Source organism: Vidua macroura, chromosome 5 (genome assembly GCF_024509145.1).
Source record: "Vidua macroura isolate BioBank_ID:100142 chromosome 5, ASM2450914v1, whole genome shotgun sequence".
NCBI lineage: Eukaryota > Metazoa > Chordata > Aves > Passeriformes > Viduidae > Vidua > Vidua macroura.
The window spans coordinates 5805897-5820590 of NC_071575.1; the positions used below are offsets into that span (position 1 = coordinate 5805897).

At 44.1% G+C, this 14694-nt stretch overlaps 1 protein-coding gene across 2 annotated transcripts; it reads left to right on the plus strand.

Moving 5' to 3' along the window:
* The first annotated feature begins 252 nt into the window (after window positions 1–252).
* Window positions 253–11476, plus strand: PTHLH (parathyroid hormone like hormone). Of its 2 annotated transcripts, XM_053978095.1 has the most exons (4): window positions 253–317; window positions 1460–1582; window positions 7029–7451; window positions 11007–11476. In XM_053978095.1, exons 2-4 carry the CDS (start codon window positions 1482–1484, stop codon window positions 11014–11016), a joined length of 534 nt encoding a protein of 177 aa, XP_053834070.1. In that variant the 5' UTR covers window positions 253–317; window positions 1460–1481; the 3' UTR covers window positions 11017–11476. The 2 variants fall into 2 exon arrangements, with proteins under 2 accessions (XP_053834070.1, XP_053834071.1); XM_053978096.1 differs by lacking the exons at window positions 253–317; window positions 1460–1582 and adding an exon at window positions 6857–6915.
* The last annotated feature ends 3218 nt before the right edge of the window (window positions 11477–14694 follow it).

A 14694-nucleotide genomic window follows, 5' to 3' on the forward strand; every position in this document is an offset into this window, starting at 1 on the left:
CGGCCGCCTCCCGCCGCTCCGGGCACCGCTGTCCCGGCAGCCCCGCGGCGCTGCCCGCCTCGCACGGGAGCGCAACCTGACGCGGCGGTTTGCAGGGCCCTGGCCAGGCTGAAGGAGGGCGAAGTGGAAGGCGAAAAAGGGAGAGGAGGAGAAAAGTTTCCACTAGTTTACTTTTTTGGCCAGGAGCGCTTGTGTTCATAGAGCGCGAGTCCTTCCCCCAGCCCTCCCCCTGAGCTCCCCCCCTCCCTTCACTAGCGTACAATTAGCATCATTAGGAACCGACCCTCCGGCTAATAGGGGAACGGCGACCAACAACGGTAGGTGCGTGCAAGGAAAGGCGGCAGCAGTCCCGGGCAGCGCTTTGGGGCTTGAGCTAAAAAGTGCTCCCAGCGATGGGAGGAATCCCCGCGGCAGGGGAGGCGCTGACCCGGGGGTAAACACAAAAAGGGAGAGCTGGAAGGTGAGCGAGAGAGGAGTGCGGCTGCAGAAGATGCGGAGAGTTTGGTCGGAGTCCTTGGGGTCCGCTGAGTGCATGTGCTGCCGGGTCTTTCCCTTTCTTCTCTCCTTTTTGATTGCGGGCCCGGGAAGCGCTGATTCCCAGTCTCCGTTTTGGCTGTGGGTATCCTGCCCGGGCTCTCGCTCTCTCCGCACATGTTCCTAGGGCGCCATCTCTTTGCAAAACCCTCCGTCCTCCCGCAGGTCTCCCAGAGGCTGCTCCGGAGCGTGTGAACATCGCAGGCTGCAGCCCAGTCCAACCTGCTGAGCCAAGCATGCTTCCCAGCCCCTGAGCCTCCCGGATCTACCGCTCCTCCCAGACCTCTCGGGCTCTCCAGATAGGCAGCGACCTTTGCTTGTCTCTCCTTGTCACCGCTTGTCTCTCTCCTTGTCACTGCTGGGGACCAAAACTTTCTGGCAGCTGGAGACGTGAACCTGACCCTTTTTTTTTTGCAGAGGTATACTGAAAGACAGATGTGGAGATGCATTCCCCCTCCGCCTCAGCCTGTGTGTGTTTGTGTGTCCGCGCGTGTTTACAGAGAAGCGAGCAGCTAAGCTGACTTTTGGGAATCTTTCCTTATCTGCAAAGAGGGCTTTCTGCTGTAATATAAAGCCCTGAGAGAGTGGCTTAGCGGACTAGAACTAAACAGGGCTCAGGGAACTCACTGAACCCCGCTCTGACCCTGTTCAAATGAGAGCTAGATGCTTTTTGAACTAATACCGAGAGAGATCTTGCCTGCGGACAGCGAGAGACAGAGAGAGGGAGGGAGGGAGGGAAAGAGGAAGGGAGAGGCAGACAGCAAGGAAGGGAGAGAGACAGAGAGAAGTTTGGAAGGAGTGAGCCGAGAGCTCAGAAAGTTTGTTTTTCCTTCAGAGCCTCGGAGCTGGTAGAGCTGAAGCGGGGACTCCTTGAGGACGGCGCTGGCGCATCTGTCCCTCGGGACTGACCTCTTTTTCCTTGCAGGTTTTAAGTCCCGGAGGGTACAATGTTCGCTAAACTCTTCCAGCAGTGGAGTTTTGCAGTGTTCCTGCTGAGTTATTCCGTGCCCTCCTACGGGAGATCAGTAGAGGGGATCAGCCGCAGACTGTGAGTTTCTCTTTTTCTTTTCTTCTTTCCTTTTATTCGTCCTCGCTGCGGCGGCAGGGCGGGTGGGGAGGGAGGGAGGCAGCCCGGGAGGCTCCGCAGCGCTGCCGGCTCTGCGCCGAGCCGGGTTACCTGCCCCAGGTGCTCACCGGCACTGCCTGAGAGCCAGGAAGAGGCATTCGGGGCAGGGAAAGGGCGCTTTACAGCTGTCTGACCTTACAAAGCTTTGGGGAGGTGATGTGAAAGCTGAGGGGCTTCTCTTCCGACACACCTGGGGGATTGTTGCGAAGTTTCCCGGGACCCTCGCAGGGAGCATCCCGGTTTATCCAAACGCTGTGTGTTACAATAACTTGCAGCCACTTCCTCGGCTCTGGCATGAAGCCAATGTTGATAGGAGTAGAGGAAACACGCAGAAGTGAGGGCCATCACGACACTGAAGTACTGAACAATTTCTTTGGATTTCTGCCACTTCGGGGGGAAAAAAATCCAAAGGGAGTCTAGTTTCTTACTTATAGGCAGAGGCATATTTTTTGATAAATGATAGTGTATCTAAAGACAGTCTGTTCAGGAAATGACCTCTTTGCTTCTTCCAAAATAATCAGCCTGTTTTATAGTAATACCCGTTCACAAAGTGCAGGAGAAGCCTCTGTGCTGATGCAGGAGCAGCTGTCTCACACTTCTAACTCACTGGCTTTCTCTGGACTTGCATCAGATTTTCTAAGGAAGAAACACCTCAGTCACACTGGGGAGGGCTGTATTGTTATTCAGTTCTGCAGGAAGCCAAGTTGGAGGAAGAGTGCTGGAAAATCCGATCACAACTTACAGGGAAACATGACACAGCAAACAATTTCAGATGGGTTTCCTTGTAAATGTTTTATTACATACATAAGGAAAAGATCTCCAAATAGCATTTCCTCTGCTAGTTAAGCAACACACGTAATAATAGTAATAATAATAATAATAATAATAATAATAATAATGATAACCCCAAACACCCAAAAGAAAAAAAAAATACCCCAGGTGAAGCAACTTCAGACACACCTAAAGTTTGGCACTGGGCAGAGAGCTATTACAAATCTCCTACAGCAAATTGTGTAGAACATGTTATTGCTGATAATGTTACAGTATTATTCTCAGTCCATTAACGTTTAACTGTTTTGTACTCCTGAAAGCTGTTCTTGGGCTATTTCTTTCTTTTGGGATCATGTTATACAGAGGAATCAAACTTCAGTTTCAAAAATAAATTTAAAAAAAAAAGAAAATAATTGAAGTGCAGTTAGATGCTGTTATTTTCTTGGCTAGGAAACTCTGAACTGGATCTAAGCCAAACTTGGTTGATAAAAAAAAAATCAGATTTGCAGAGAAATACTCTTTCTCTTTTTGAAGTTAGCGTAGTTCTAACACTGTTTTTAAAGGTCAGGATTAGAGGTCTTCCCAGCTTCCCCATTCTGTCCTGACAGGGGGGAAGAAAAGTGTAAGCTAACCAGTGAAAACACATTTCTCAGCTCCCTCTTTACTCTGGCATGTAAAACACACACAAGAAACCAGTCAGCTGTCAGTTAGTGGCATTCATGTAGTTTTGTTTGTGGGCACAGCACAAACACAGACACCACACTCAAACACGTGTCCTGTTTTAATATCACCACAAACCATTCCTAGAGTTAATGGTTAATAACTCATTTAGGCATTGAGATTTTTTTTTCTCAGTCAAAAACTTAAGCCAGTAATGGATGAAAATACTGAAGCACGTTATTATAGACATGCAAAAATAATCAAAATTACATAGGCCTGGTTCTACAGACTTCGCTGAAGCAAATATCTCATGGAAAGCAATAGCAAATTGTCCCAAGAAAATATTTCCAGACATGTTATTTGTTATAGGAGTGCTTTAGCTGTTAAAGAACTTCTGAGAAACCAGTAATGCCCCAAAATGAAATTACATATTTTTATCATTATGTCCAGACATTGCAGTATCATGTCCCTAGATCTGTTCAAAATATTTTTCTGAAGCCTGAGATAGGTTGAGCAGATTTCCCTCCCTTTGGAGTGAGTGGCAATGGCACTCAGTCTTGCAAAATACAGAGAGCTGACTGAATCCTCCTCAGTTATTTTCCTGAATTTAGGATCAGACCCAACATGAACAGTCAAGGGTAATAACAGCTAAATAAGAGCAGCTCTCTGAGATAGAAAGTGGTAGCTTGAAGAATGTTGTCTTTTAGAAATTCTAGATATCTCAAGGGAAAAAAAAAGAAAGGAGGAATGTGCTTGAAAAGAGCAGCTTATCTGGAAGTATGTGAAGTCGGGATGGTCACAAGTCATGGATTTCTGCTTCTCTCCCCATGATGAGACACTCAGCCTCATATGTATACAGTGTACTTGGATCCAGTCATTAGTTTGGATGCTCTGGTCAAGTACAAACCATCAACATCCCTCTCTCAAAAGTGTCTGCCACATGTAAGCTTAGCATTTACTGCTCTTGGTTTGGGTACAGGATCCTGCCACCTCCTTGGACGAGAGGTGTGCTTTATAGAAGGATGGAAGGGACCTCTAGTGGGTCATCTTAACCCTAACAGCCTAATATTTTTTTCCATATTGTGGCCAATATGTGAATTCAATCATTGCAGTCTCCATTGCTTTCCTACTCTGAGTGTGTGGGTGAGATATTGTTGATATCTCCATTTTGAAGCACTTCTTACATCAGTCCTCTTGGACAAGCATTTCTCCACAACTTACAAACACAGGAGTTGTTTGAATAACTGAAGCAGAAGGAGGTAGAAGGTCAAAGAGATATGTATCTACCACATCTTTGTTTCTTTGGAGGTTCTTTGATCTAGAGTATACAAAGGAAGCTGGTAGGCAAAATGTAATCCTTAAGTCTGGCTGAGTAATAAGTCATGTGAAATGTAACACTACATAATGTTATACAATCATCTGGAATAGCAGAATGTTATTTGGGGCCAGACTTGATGCTAAATATCATACAGATATTTAAAGAGAAACCCACCCTCTTTGGCACACCAAACCCTCACATGTCAATCCCTGCATTATTTTGGAAATGCGTACTCACTCAAGATGTGGATCTTGTAATGCTCTCTGACTGCCTTGTGTGTACTGGAACCAAATGTTTAGGTTTCAGCTCTGTAAAATGGAATAGGTTTTCAATCAAGAGGACTTTAATAACAGGCTTTGGAGAGTCAAGATTTTGTCACAGTGGGGAAGCTGACCAAATACACATTAGAGGATTAAGGCAGCTTTGGGTTGTCTGTGATAGAAGGAATTATCCTTGGTAGTTCACAAGAGGCAGTAGGAAATCTTTGCTCATCATATGAGACGCTGGTTTACACTCCCTAAGGCACGGAGATTTCATACACTTTCTATGAACTAGAAGAATGAAAGAAAAACTACATTTCCCATGCAAATTTCCTGAGAAAATCGACCACTGAAGCTCGGAATATAACCTGAGTCACACTGGACAGCCTGACAGGCAGCACAGAGGCAGCCACACAGAGGAGCCCAGGGTGCTGGTTTTATTGACCTACTTGCCAGTCAGACTGAAGGGTGTTGGAGATGGCTCTTGTTCAAAAAGCTTCTGAGGGAGATCACAAGGATCTGTTAATGGTCACAGTTACACTGAAGAAAAAGACACGATATGGGATCAGCTTAGCATTATCACATTGCATTTTTGCTTATGGACATTTAGAAGAGGGGCATAAAATATTTGTCCTAAAGGCTGAAGTCATCCAAAACTGATTTTGGGACACTTAAAACACAGACAGTATTTGATTACATGTGTACTCACAAACCTCTGAGCAAGATTTTGAGCAAGATTTTGACAGTCATCTTCTAGTCTCATTGTGGAATGGGGGAACGCTGCTGTTTGAATTTTGCACTGAGCAATAGAGATGTAGTATCACTTCAATCCATCACTTGAACCCAATACTCAAAAAATGCAGCCCTACAAAGACAGAAAATGAAGGGGATGCTCTTAAAACAGAGCTACTTGAAACTGCCAACTTCCAACAGCTCCACTGTTGATCAAGTCATAAACCTGAAGAGTTTGGCTGAGGGGACTGAGAAAGAGAACCTGCAGAACACTCCCAAATATTTTGCATTTTCAAATCTGGTAATGTGGCAGGAAAAGGTGGGATGGGATGGAAGGAAGGAATATTCACTCCCAATGATGTGTCTTCTTCCAGTTCACCCGCATGCAGAAACCACTTACCCAGCTAATTGACCAAATGATTATAGGACAAGCAAGGCAGTGAATGGAATTTCTTTGGCCACTGAGAATCCAGTCACATGCCATACCCTGATGCAAGAGAAGAGATTCCATAGCCAAACTCTGCATGCTGAAGTAGAGCAATTGGAAGGATAAACTGTATTATTGCATTCATGGGAACGTAGCTAAAATCCCAGCTTGTGCTCTGTCTGTGGTTCACAGCACAGCTGTACATCTATTCCACTTCAAGAAAAAGGCATGTATTTTCTCACATTTTCTCTGGTTATTTATTATCCAGGTGTCATTTGTATCTTCTTTCCTCAGATGTTTAATACATTCCTTGCCAGTACAACATCTCTAAAAGACACATAGCTACTCAGCTTCTAGTTCCTCAAAAACAAGACAGATCTCAGTGTACCAAAAGGTCAGGATGAACTCTGGAAAAACCACTCTAACAAACCAGGATGCTCCTGAAGAAGATCCAGTGAAGAGGGTTAGCATAAAATTCAAGCAGACAAGAAATTTGGCCCCAAAAGTTCACACTTCAAGCAATACTAGGAAGGCATCTAAAACCATAATTAGACACAAGTGACCAAGCAGTAAATCCACAGGAGTGGCTGAGGCTTATCTCTGCTGATGCTCATTATGCACTGAAGTGCCCCTGCTTTAGGCACCCAAATTCAAATATTTTTCCCTTACACTCCCGCAATTGCACTTATTTAAATGTAGGAGTAAAATGCGCTTTTATGTGCTTGTTTATGTTTTTGAAGCATGTGACTGAGCAGAAGAAAATCACTAGAATGATGCTGTATAAACACTGCTTCCGGCTCCAGTACAAGTGCTGGGTTTTCCCTCTCTTGCTGCATTATCTGACCCTTTAGTTTTCTTATCTCTGACAACTGCCTTCCTGCTTTTACTGCCTCAAGTGTGATATATTAAGAGTCAGGATGCTTTCCTAGAACAGAGCAGTGACTAATCCAGCTCCAGTGGTGTGTGATCAGTCAGCTGAGAATTATTACCCACTTAGGTCTTTCTCTTCTCTGCTGAGAGCAGCTACTCTGAGGATGAAGCAGGACTTGCTCCAGCAGTCTGGCTTCACTGGATGTCTCCAAGCCTGGTACATGGTCACTGTGGCCACCACAGCCAGAGAAGAGAGGAGCTCTGCCAAACACTGGGCAATAACCAAATCCTAAACATTTTTTTTCCCTCTCCTCTCTTTTCTTCCTTTAGCAAACGGGCTGTATCAGAGCACCAGCTATTGCATGACAAGGGCAAGTCAATCCAAGACTTACGAAGAAGAATATTCCTTCAAAATTTAATCGAAGGTGTCAACACTGCAGAGATCCGTGCAACGTCAGAGGTGTCACCTAACCCTAAACCTGCCACCAACACGAAGAACTACCCTGTCCGGTTTGGCAGTGAAGATGAGGGCAGATACCTAACTCAGGAGACAAACAAATCACAGACCTACAAGGAGCAGCCCCTGAAGGTCTCAGGGAAGAAAAAGAAAGCAAAGCCTGGAAAACGTAAGGAACAAGAGAAGAAAAAGAGGCGAACCCGCTCAGCTTGGCTAAGTTCTGGCATGTACGGAGACGTCGTGACCGAGAGCCCACTCTTGGACATCTCTGTTACTACACATAATCAAACTTTAAGGTAATTCTGCTACATTCTTTTGGGGAGCATGCCATGTATTTAACTGAAGTTGTTATCCCTGGGTGTGAGAGGCCGAGGCCAAGGCCTCACTCAAACTGGGAGTAAAAGTAGATCTTTGTGCTCGTGACTGGGCAGTGGCTTTTCAAGCACAGTCTCAAGGTGCTCTCTGCAGGTAAGTGCCTCTTCCACTTTGCACTGGGGACAGAGCCTTTCTTTCCTATGAGACACAATTTACATAAACAACTTATCGCAGAAATCTGCTTCCTGAAGCTGAGTAGTAAGTGAAGGTAACTCTGTAAAAAGGAAGCACATCACAGTCACTAAATTTTCCCTTCCTGCTTTAACCACAGTGTATCTCACATCTTATCTTGGTCCCATACTTGGGCCTCAGCAGATTGAAAGCTTTGACTTTTATTTAAGGCTTTGCATCTATAAAATGGCGAAGTCTTCTTTCCTTCCTCTCAACACCTCCCCTTTTTGGCAACTTTCCTACCCTTGCTTTACAGTTTTTCATTTTACTGTTTAACCTTAGGGGAGAACATGGAAAAACTCTCTCTCAGTAATATCTGCAAACAATGCAGACCAGCTTTTCACCATAAAATTTTCCCTGCCATTAGGATTTTTTAATTCAGCTCCATCTTTTTTCCAGCTTGTGAAGCAATTACGTTGCTGCTTAAAAATGTTTTGCATTGCTCTTGGAGAGGGACATGCTTCTCTCATGCATTACAGTGAAAGGTTTTTAGGGCAGTGGCCTGGAGACATCAGCCTAGATGTCCCAAGTGAATCATCCCCTTGCAGTCATCTCAGCTTGAGTGGAAATCTGCACACTTGCAGACAAAGCCAAAGATTCCACTCTTCAGTTCTCCCCAAATGTTTGCATTTCACCAGCAAAACCCCATCCTTTTCTCTCCTTCTCCCCTTCACCTTGGCAGAACAGAGACATCAGAGCAGTGCTTGCTTGCAGTAAATCCCTTGGAAAGGGACACCAGCTGTGGGATTTACTAAAATCCAGCCTGGGGTTAAGCTTTACAGGCCACAGTTTGCAATGTGCTCCATCACCTCAGCTCGTGCTGGCATCTGCAGGAGCTACCAACACCTGGGGCTGGGCACCCAGAGCATAAACCAGGATATCCCAGACCATAAACCAGGGCATCCCAGAGCAGAGGCCAGGATATCCCAGGTGGCATGGCTCTAGCAGGTAGGAGGGAAGTAAGAGACACTGGTTTGTCTCAGCACCTTAGGAAAGGCAAACTTCAGGATTCTGCTCAGGAGATGCCTGAGGTTTCAACAGATATCAAGGGACTGTGTTGGTGAGTATATAACACCTGTCTTGAGCACAAAGAAATCTAGAATGTAGGGAAAAACATCCTAGGGAATTTCAACAGTTACTTCTTTTTCTTGCTGTGCTGTCTTTGTTGTTCATCTAATGGGATATATAAAAAAGCTACAGGTACAACCCTGTTGATTTTCTCAGTTCAGCCTTTCTCTTTGAAGTGTGTCTGGATGGCTGAAGGCTCTCAGCTTTACTGTAGAGTCCAACATCCAAATGCAGCATTTCTCACAGATTACTAAAAAGAACCTATATTTTACATAATTAATTGGAGATGATTAAACAAGGAGAAACCATTAAAAAAAAAGAAAAGGGAATACCTCCTTCACAAGTACAGGGAACATGGTGGTGCAGTGTGGTAAGCAGGTGCAGCCCCAACAAACTTCTAGTACCTGAGTTTTTAGTTATCTCAGTAGGCTGGCAAAAGATGTAAACTTTAAGCATGATTTTCACTGTATCTCTGTGCTTCTTTTCTGCTGAACACCCTGGATAAAATCTTCATGCCAATTCTCTCTGATCAGTCTTGAAAACAAAATTTTGGGTTTAGGTCCAAAAAAAAATGGACAACAACAATATAAACTCTAGATCTTTTGACTTACTACAAGGAGTATCTCATGGAAGAAGCCAATCTTGCAAAACCTAGGTCCAATTCACAGAACACAGCTTGCAAATTATCATTAGTAAAGAGCCCACTGTCAAGATGTGGTTTAGCTTAAACTTTAAAACCAAGCCTAAAATCCAGGCTAAATTCAAAATGTCACTCTCTTAGAAACAGGGCTGAGTAGTGCAGACATGCACACACACACAGCCATGCTGTATCAATTATGTGCCATTGTTATACCTCTTGGAATATATCCTGAAATGGACCCTAATATTGTTGCTAGCTAATTATCAAGGAGCTTCATGCTAGCATTTCCATTCCAGGCACTTTAAAAGTTATTTTTCATGAACGTTCCTGCTACATTCCCATTTAAATTAAATTAAGGTGCTCTTACTTGATTTCCAAAAAACCTTTTGAATGAGTAAACTCCTGAATGATAGATGTAGCTTCCCTTACAATGTGCATGTTAAGAAAACCTTTTAAACTCTCCAGGAGCTGAGTTTTGTTGTGCCTCACACCCACACACTTTTTGCCACATGGGATGCTACCCCCAGCTCTGGTGATGTGCAGCAGAGAGAACCCCACTCCATCCTCTATCTCCACATCCCACCCTTAGATGTTTCCCGGGGAACCCCTAAAAAACATGCGCTGTTCACAGGGACAGAAGGGGAAAAAAGCCCAACCCTTCAGCATTTCCTGCAGCACCTCTGAGCAACTTCATGCTGGAGTACGAGGAATACACTGACAAGATGGGAGCAGGCCCTGCTTTGCTCTCACGGGGAGAGAACTCACACCAGCCTGCAGCATCCCCTAGAAAACTCCCAGGTCTCAGGATTGGGTGCAGCTGATTGCTTCAGCTGGGCTGAATGCAGCAGGAGCTGCAGGGTAATAGGATGGGGTGGTTGCTTTCTTTCAGAACCAAGCTCTCTGGCTCCCAGAGGGAAAGTTTCAGGATTAGAGCCTTTTCACTCAGTCAGGCACAGGAAGAGATGCTATTAGGGGTGTGCTCACTCCAAGCCCTGAGCAGCCTTTACTCACACACTCACCACAGCCCCCTGCCTAAGGGGTGGTCTATCAGTGGGAAAAAGAGACCAAATAAGCCCCATGGCACTGTTTTAATCAGAACAGACCTAGGTTTTGCAAGATTGGCATCACACCCCAGCAGTTAACACACCATTGACACAGCGTTAACAAGGACAAAAAATTCTTTTTGCTTTTCTCCAACTGTATTTTTTTTTCTTTTCAGCACTTGACATTTTTATAATAGGGTGATACAATTCTTCTGCCTGTAGCACTCAGGGATCTTCTTGCATGAAGTTCTAAATTTAAAAAAAAAAGCCCCTTTCTGTTTCTCTGAGGGTACAATGGCCTCAGTGTGTGACAAACTGTGGGTCATCACACTTCTAGAGGGGTTGCATTGAGAAAAACATAGCAGAAATCTTGAATAAATGTCTAAAACTGTGACATGGTCAAACAGGCCCTGTTATGGCAGATGGTTACTAGCAAGGCACACCTGTTACAGTCTGTGGCACTCTTGCTATTGATTCTACGTCCACACGTTTGAAATGAAAAAGTGAAAACTAATTAATTTTTCGGTTTTTCCTGTCCTTTCTTTTCTTTGCAGGAGGCGCTGATGTTTTCAGCAAGAGATATTTGGAAGACACATTGCAGTATTCTGTAATAGTGAACATATGGGAAGTATTAAAATATTTATTATCTGTAAATATTGTAAATGCTCAGAATAAAACCTTTTCCCCCCATTGCTCTCTGAAACTGCACATTTGGTTATTGTGAATTTTCCTTTTTTTTTTTTTTTTTTTTTTTTTTTGGCTAAGGCTGAGACAATTATTATTGTCACATTTACCATAATTTATTTTGTTGACTGGTGTATTTATTTTGTGAACGTATCTTGGTGCTGCTGACTTTCTATATTTTTTGTAACATAATGCACTTTAGATATACATATTGAGTACATTGATAACTGACATAAAATGTTCCTGTTTTGTGGTTGATTTCAATGAATGCCTACATACAATTGTTCAAACTGATTTTCTTTTGTGCATGTATAATAGCAGTATTTTAAAATTTGTAAAGAATGTCTAATAAAATATAATCTAATTAAATCATGACTCAGAAGGAAAATGTGTTCTTTGGGACTTTCAAGAGCAGGACCAATTTTTTTATTTACTACATCTGAAAATTGTTTTAAATGTAATGTGTTTACATTGGTCTAAACTCTCACATTTTCACAAAGATGCCTCACGTGGCTCTGTTTCCAAAACCATCTGCATCAATCCTGCTTCTGCCTCGTCTCCATAGATGAGACCAGCTAAGTGAGAGACCCCCTTCAAGACTTCATGTCCACTGGCTGAAGGAGACATGAGAGAAAAAAAAAATATAGTCTACCACTTTTTCCTGCTTTTATCCCTTTCGTGTTCAAATCACAGCAGCTGCAGTGGGGGCAACCTGAGTAAAGGGGATTGTTTCACAGAGATATCTGAACTTTGCAAAGTCCAACTGAATTTCCTCTGTCCCACTCCTTTAACACCAGCAACATCAGAAAAAAGCAAGCATGGAAAAATAAATTACAAATCCTGGGAATTTTAAGATAGTTCTTGTAATTGTTGCTCTGTTCTGTAGTTGCCAAACTTTTCTTTTTTATTCTTCTTTCCTTTTTTTTAAGTGCCATCTTTTTCCATTGCCAAAGTACAGCCATCATGTAATATAAACCAGATGTATTTCTGCTCCCTACCCAATCTTGCAGAAAACTACCTCCAAGAAAACACTAAAAGCAGGAAAACTTGAGAAAAAATTACCCATCCTTCCCAATCTCCTTCTCTGAAGTGTGAAATTCAATGCTTCATTATGTCCAGTTAATCACGACAGCCACAAAGCATGTGCATGCTGTTTCCTTTTCAGATGAAAAATATTATACATGATGAAGCATAGCACTAAGGAAAAAAGGCAGGGTTTCTGCAAATTTTTGACTTGGCCTCCTTGCACATCCTGCCTATTTATAGTATCCAGCTAATGCTTGGATTTATACAACTGAAGTTAACTGCAATATGTTCAGAAGACAATTTTGTATCTCAGGATTACCAGCATATCCCAGCTGGAACTAAAACTGAAAGCTCTGGTGGGCAGAGGCAATTTATCTTCATCAGCAAGGATGAGCCTTGGCAGACAGGGGCCCAAAGAGCACAAACCAAACCAAAAATCCAAGTGCTTAACCTTGGCTCCACAGAAGTGGCCTCCTCATAAGAGGAAAACTGTTTTTGAAGTGTCTCTGGTCTGCCTTGTATCCTTCCACTGTCCATTAAGGACTTGTAATTTTTTTTTTCCTAGTTTCCTACAGGTAAAATCTGTGATTATAGAGAGTTTAAGCAAAAGTCCTGTTTTTCTGAAAGACCTTTGCACAGGCCTTACAAAATCTGTGTGTGGAGCCTGTGCTTCACAGACTGGTTTGAAAATCTGTGCTGCAGACTCCACCAAGCTGAATGCAATACTTTTTTTGAGCTCTCATCTTCGCAGGAAAAGAAATCCTGAAGATCCTCATTTCTGAGAAGAATTAGAGCAGCTTTGCCCTTTTTGTGGTGGGGGGTAAAATCTACCAGAGATTTCAGTTCCTCAGACATTAAGCCCTAACAGTTTAACTGGTCTCAGACACCTGCAGGGGTCAGGACCTAAGAATCAGGACTTATCCTGGTATTTTCTAATGTCCATGACACAAATGCTGGAGGAGAAAAGAAATAATGCTCAAACTTCAATATTTCATGTTGTACTGAACGACTTCTAGGAAGGCTGCACTCTTGCATTCATGTCCTTTCAGCTCTGTTTCTCTTGCTCTCTCTAGTCCCAGCTAATCCCAGACCTCACCTCCCCCACAGCACCTTCCCTCACCAGTCTCTTGTCTCAGCAAGTCCTTTCTCCACATCCTGCCTCACAGCCACTGATCTTGTGTTTCTCCAAGCCCTTCATTCCAGCTTTTCCACTGGTGGGTTGTGCTCTCCCCCCAGCTTCCTCCTGCTCTCTGGCCACCACCCAGCAGGAAGAGCAGCCAGAACAGAGTGGGGCAGCTTCCTCCTTACTTTGCTTCACACCACCCTATCCCAGTGCCTTTTCCCAAGCTCCTGGCTAAGCAAGAGCTGTGGGGAAAATCATCCTTTGCCTTCATCGTCTCTGAGCATGAGTCTGCTCAGATGGCAGGGTCTGCACTCCTGGAGGGTGGTGGGATGTGCACAGAAAGCCCACTCATGCACAGGAGCTGAACCATAATGAAGGCTTTTGCTGATAAAGGAGATTCCATTAAATTAGTGTGATTTTTTCAGAGGCTTACAGCATGCCCAGATGTTCCTCAAGGTGATAAAAGAGCATTCACTATGCAGAGGATGCCCTTCCAAATTTCTACCTTTTCCTCTGTGAGCCATAGAGGTGTTAGGGCTTCTCAGAAGAAATTCCAAATGATTTTTACTATGGGCAATACAACTGGTTTTCCTTGGTTTACATTTAAACATGTAAATTTGGCTGAAATCTCCTGAAAGGCAGTTTCCAAGGTTTCAGCTGGAGAGGTCAAATATGAGTCAGAATTACAAAGAAATGAGTGAGGCCAGAGTGTCACATCAGGGGATGGTGGCCTCGCTCAGGCATGCCCTGAGCAGCAGTCCTGCCTCCCAGATCCAACCAGCACAGTCTGAAACTGTTCCTGCCCAAGACCTCCAAGGGGAGCACAGGTTTGGCACCCCACCACCACTCTGGTTTTACAGCAGTCCCCGTGTTTACTACAGAACTTAAAAGTGGTTAAGAGACATCAAATGCTGACAGCTCTTCCCAGCAGCTCCCCTGTGCTGGATCCCCATCACAGACCTTTCCAGGCTTCGTGCACTTGGCACGGGGAGCTCATCCAACAGTAGAGTTCCTCTCACAGAGTTTGTTTCGTGGTCCTTTGTAAATACAGACATTTATCTGGCCTTTGAGACACACAAAAAACAACCAGCGCAGTTTATGCTTGTCCTCTGGAACGGCTCTGTGCTCTCAAGGAAGGCATTTCAGGCACAGGAACTGCTTGGCTTGGTTTGAAGCATTCCCCACCCCAACCTGTGGACACAACTATCCCAACACAATGCAGCCACAGTGCAGTGATCATGCCTGTTCACTTATGAGTAAGTGCCCTTGATCTGCTGAGCCACCACAGAGAACTTGGCTTTCTTGCAGTAATTCAGAAAGTAGGGGATTGCTGACTGTATTTAGTTACAGCCATCTCTCTCTTTTCCTACTCCTCCGTGTGTTGTGGGTGGTTGTGGTGTGAGAGAGAT